This window comes from Dermacentor andersoni, chromosome 6, assembly GCF_023375885.2.
Source record: "Dermacentor andersoni chromosome 6, qqDerAnde1_hic_scaffold, whole genome shotgun sequence".
NCBI lineage: Eukaryota > Metazoa > Arthropoda > Arachnida > Ixodida > Ixodidae > Dermacentor > Dermacentor andersoni.
The window spans coordinates 95,063,653-95,068,901 of record NC_092819.1 but is presented as its reverse complement, the minus strand read 5'-3'; the positions used below and the strand labels follow the sequence as shown (position 1 = coordinate 95,068,901).

Sequence of the window (5,249 nt, the reverse complement as noted above, 5' to 3'; positions counted from 1 at the left end):
TGTTTTGTGCTCGTTCTTTATCGAAACGAATGGTGTTCTGTATGTTGAATGCGCGGTTTGGTATGTACTAACCGCTTCGCTTTGCTGAATGATTGAAGCCGCTGCCTTATGCCGCGTTCAGACTACAGTCGCATCCGCTGTAAGTGGCGTAATTATTGCAATTTGCGCAACTGCTGGAACGAGTGTTTACGCAGCTAACAACCGCCTATGTTCACATTGAGCCTTTCGATAAGTGACGTTTTTTACGACTGGCCAATCACCGTTCTGGGACAGCCACGTTTCGCATTTTTCGACATGGCGCCGATCAGCAAGCGGCTGTTAGCGCAGGTCGAGGCTCTTCAAGCCCAAAGTGAGCTTGTCATCGTCTACGCGCTTAACCGACGCAGACGGAGGCGTCGTAGAAGAATGTGGGTTCGTCAAATCTTCCTCGACAGAGCCGTTGACGGAGATTTCCACAATCTTTTTGCGAAGCTGAGGACTGGCGATACGGCGTTGTTCTACAACTTCGTGCGGATGTCACCGCAGCAGTTTGACTTCCTGGAAAGCCTCCTCCGACCGCACATACAAGTTCAAGAGACGCAACTGCGAGAATCCCTGTCATCAGCTGAGCGCTTGGCTATAACACTGAGGTAAGCTATTATATGGCAATTTCTATCGTGTTCTATGCTTGGAATGGTAGACGCGGGAGCAGTTGGGCTTCTTTAACTGCGGAGCTATGTGAAGTGTTTTGGTGAAATCCGTATTTTGCCGACGGAAACCTGCTGTATAGCTACAGATTTCGTGTTGTAGTCACTGCGATACGCATATCTTAACGACAGTCGCGTGCCCCCAAGCTCGTGTCAAAAGTGTATTTATAGTATACTAGCGCGCAGTACGCCGTTACAATGTGCGCGCTGCTTTTCTGCGTTGTCCTAAAGACGTTAAGTGCAGCATTCTGATTTCACAAAGAAAACAAGTCCTCAAATAAACGCTTTTGATAAGGTTGGCAGTCGCACAAGTTTTTTGTTTCAGAAGTTAACGTGGCTGTTTATCATCCCTCCTGTTCACAGCGTAGTCCATGAATACGAACTGTTGCCACTTGATAAAAGCACATTATGCAGAGCAGCTGTGAACTGCTGTTTTGTATTTTTTTCCTAAAGTCACAAGAAGGCGTTAAACAAAGGGCAGTATAGACTTACGTTGTCAATTATATTCCAGGTTCTTGGCAAGCGGAAACAGCTACCAGTCTCTGGCATATAGCTTCAGGGTTGGAAAATCAACGATCTCTCAACTGGTTCCTCAAGTGTGCATTGCCATATGGAAGGTTCTGCAACCAAGAGTCCTGAGACGGCCAGATCATAGGCAACTGAAGGCTATTGCTGATGAGTTTATGTGGAAATGGAACTTCCCAAATTGTGTTGGCGCTATCGACGGGAAGCACATTCACTTGGACGCACCGCCAAACTCTGGTTCTGTGTACTTTAACTATAAACGTAGCTTCAGCATCAACCTCATGGCATCCTATGATGCAGGCTACAGGTTTACAACTGCTAATATAGGGGCTTTTGGCAGAGAAAGCGACGGTGGTGTTTTCTCAGCGTGCGGGCTTGGAGTCATTGTCGACAATGCACAGGAAACGTTGCCATTCCCTGCAGCCTTGCCCAGTGATGGGCCTGTTCTTCCATTTGTAATGGTAGGAGACGACGCATTTCCTTTAAAAGTGAACTTAATGAAGCCATATCCTGGTGTCCAACCACCAAACACACCGAAAAGGGTCTACAACTATAGGCTTTCTCGAGCACGGCGATGCATTGAAAATGAATTCGGAATTTTCTGTGCCAGGTGGAGGGTGCTGCGGAACCGCATGAGTCTGCTGCCAGAGAATGCAGCTGCAGTCTCAGCTGCTTGTTGTTGTCTCCACAATTACCTGATGCAGGAGGGGAGGCTGCCAGGTGGCTATTGTCCACCGCAGTTTGCAGACACTACCAACAGTGCAGGTGTAGTTATCCCAGGTGAATGGAGGAACAATACAGAGTCCCTGCCACAAATAAATCAGCAAGGCTCTAATGCTTACTCTAAGAGAGCATCTGAAGTAAGAGACTGCTTTGCTGCCTATTTTCATGGTCCGGGTTCTGTGAGCTGGCAGTGGGTTTAAATGAAACCATATTTAACCAATATGACCTACTAATCTGACCTCCTATTTAAGTTACAGGTGCCTTAACTGCGACTTACTTTTGTAATGACTAGATTCCATATGTACTGAGATTTGACCAGCAATAAATGTTTAGCAAACACAAGCATTGTGTCGATAATGCTTTATTTCATTCGCAAAGCGCCTGTGCACTGCATGGAGTTTTCATGACGACCTTGCTCGATATTTTAGATATAATAGGAATAAAACAGAGCTAATAAAGCAGGCAAATGATTGTAGAGATGAATACCTACTTGCTGGCTATTTGAATCATATCAGCGTGTACTTGTTGATCATAACTGTGTATTGAAGTTCTTTTTGTTCACGTAAATGTCAATAATCTAACACCACATTTTGCAACATTACACCCTTTTCCAAAAGCACCAGCAATGCTAGAAGCAATCTTTTTTCCCAGTAGGTAACACACACACAGGAGTGTCCATTTAACAAGAATTATGAAAAATAATGCAGAGAAATATGTTCCACAGGATGTTTATTGCACATTTCACCTTGAAAATTGCAGTGGCCCAGGAAAAACGTTACAAGCTTCCACTAAATCTTTTTCAACACACAGAGCAAAGAACTGATATGGATGTCAATAAGTCTGCTTACACCTTGCAGGTCATGAGATAAATGGCCACAAATATCAGCTGTAATACATGAGAGGTACGGACCTAGACCGCGTGCTCACGGCTCTGCAGCATGAGGAGGGTATGCTGCCTCAACTAATAGGCTATAAATCTGCAGCTTGATGTGCTCCTTCTTGCGGCCATCTACTTTAACTAAAGGACCTTTCAAGCTCAACAGAAAATGTTCATCCTCATCTACTGATGTTACAGCTGTCGTCAATTCATTCAGTCGCTGGCGATTGGCGGCAAGTGTCGTGTTCATCAAATCATCTAGGTCTTTTTGTTTTCTTTTCGCAGGCTTGTTTGAGTTATTAGGTGGTGCATAACTTTTGTCTGAACACACTGATGATGTCCCTGGTGCGATGGTGACAGGCCGTGAGTCCACCTCGCTGCTTGGGTTCGACGAAGCGTCTGGAGTGGACAAAACTTGAAGCACCTCGTCAGGAATTGATGCATCTTGTGTGCTGTCAATGTAGAATGTGCGGCACGAACCCCCCACCGACGATGTTGAGTCACTGGCTGACTCGACTGAGTGACCTAGAGACAGAGCAGCTGAGGCATCTTGTCTCGCCAGACTGTGGGTGGCAGAGGAAAAAAAAAACATTATATGAGACGCTTATATTCATGCATAAACTGAAGTAATTGTACATTACAAATAGAACAGCACATGCAAAGTTGTGGCGCACAGGGCTCCTTATACAGCTTCCTGTTAACATTGACAGGTAAATGATGCCTCATTTTACATACTGGGTGTAGCTTCTAAATATTATTCTGATCTTGGTAGCCCTTTGTCACAGCAGAATGGAGCAGAAACACTACCCGAGGACTCTGGAATAATGTAAATTTTCATCAGCAGTACATGTAACTGTGGCAGTGGTTTTTAACGCTTGAATGTAACTATGCATGGGAACTACAAGAGAGTAAAATATGAGAAATGCGCAGGAACGGGATACACGGGCATGAATGCTACCTGAATAATTAACAAAGTCCCAACCAATGACACTTCCGTGTTTTAGTAGTTCATTTTGCACCCGACGTGCTGGCAGTTGTGTTAAGAAAGCATCGAAGTCAACTACTACACACGTATACTGAACGTGCCATGAACAGATCACCTACGAAGCCCCAATTCCACATTTAGACTTCAGAGGATGTCGTTCTGTGGACTAGTAATTATTTTTGTCCTCCTGGGGGCCAGTTAGTGTACGCAAAATTGCAGGTAAACGAGCGTGTTTGCATTTATTTTATCAAAATATGGCCACCGCAGCTGGTACTCAATATATCCCATGCTTATCAACAAAATGTCACGCCTATTAAGTAGCAAAGAAGCTAACAGTTGGCCTTTACCTTCGATGTTGTATAGCGTCTGCCAGGAACATGAGATGGGGCATCAATAGCCATGATTTAGCAACGTCCGCTGCGCCACTGCCAGGCTTGGCGTATGTCTTTCGCAGTCGAAGGAACTTCTGTCGAAGACAATTCCAGCGATGCTGCAACTCTGCCACTGCATTGCACATAGGAAAAGAAGGCGTTCACATATTATAAAGGGCACATTAGACACTATGAAATATACGTTGGTCTAAAGAAACCTCACTCCTGTCATATTACGCTGATCTCACTTTTGTAGCCGAATATGCCGTTTATGAACATTTGTGCACACAGCCGTGGAAGTGAGCTAGAAAAATTTTTCACGGCGTGCCAGTTTGCGTTCGGCGCGATGGTAGCGACAAAAAGAGTGGGTCACTTAATCGCTGATTACGCGCCACAATGCGATAGCGTAGTCGGTCCGCACAGACACTCATAATATGACCCACAGACACTTCTGTCAGTGTTGGTTCGACTCCCGACCGATGGCTGACACAAGCTACAACTCGCATTACCGTGCTGGGTCTGACGCAGATCCGAACGCAATCAATCCCACACTTGTGCAACAATTTCAGGGCCTGCAATTGTTGCCGCAGAATACGCCGCTTCACCGAGCGTGACGCGACAAAACAACGCCGAGAGCATGTCTACATGCCTCCTTGCCATAAAACCATCGTTGTAGGCGCGGCACTTGATACTACGGCGGCGTAAACGCGTCGGCTGCAACAATGCACTGGAACGAAACCGACAGCGCACCGTCGTCAACATTGTCAATGCTCGCCTAGCGCTCAAGTTGCACTTCTCTTGACACTGAGAAGCGGTTGATTGCTACAAGTTTCGCGCACATGCAAAAATTAAAAACACTTACCGCTTTGTTTCAATGCGCTCGCTATCTCCAACCAGGCGTCGTTTTGCAGTTGCTTGTCCCGGTAACTTTTCAGGCGCTGGTCATACAGTCTCGGCCTCTGTCGCACTTCTTCAATTAGTAATTCATCGCTGCACAGCGAAGAAGCTTCCGCACTTAGCATCATCACTAGCCACGGGCAGTGTACACAACACAATGAGACCGGAAAACCGCACTGCACTCA

At 45.9% G+C, this 5,249-nt stretch overlaps 1 protein-coding gene across 1 annotated transcript; it reads left to right on the top strand.

Annotated features, from left to right (window-relative positions):
• The first annotated feature begins 253 nt into the window (after positions 1 to 253).
• LOC140218774 (uncharacterized) lies at positions 254 to 2,282 on the top strand. Its single transcript, XM_072288534.1, has 2 exons — positions 254 to 629; positions 1,198 to 2,282. The coding sequence occupies exons 1-2, from the start codon at positions 295 to 297 to the stop codon at positions 2,132 to 2,134; spliced, it is 1,272 nt and encodes a 423-aa protein (XP_072144635.1). The 5' UTR covers positions 254 to 294; the 3' UTR covers positions 2,135 to 2,282.
• Positions 2,283 to 5,249: the final 2,967 nt, after the last annotated feature.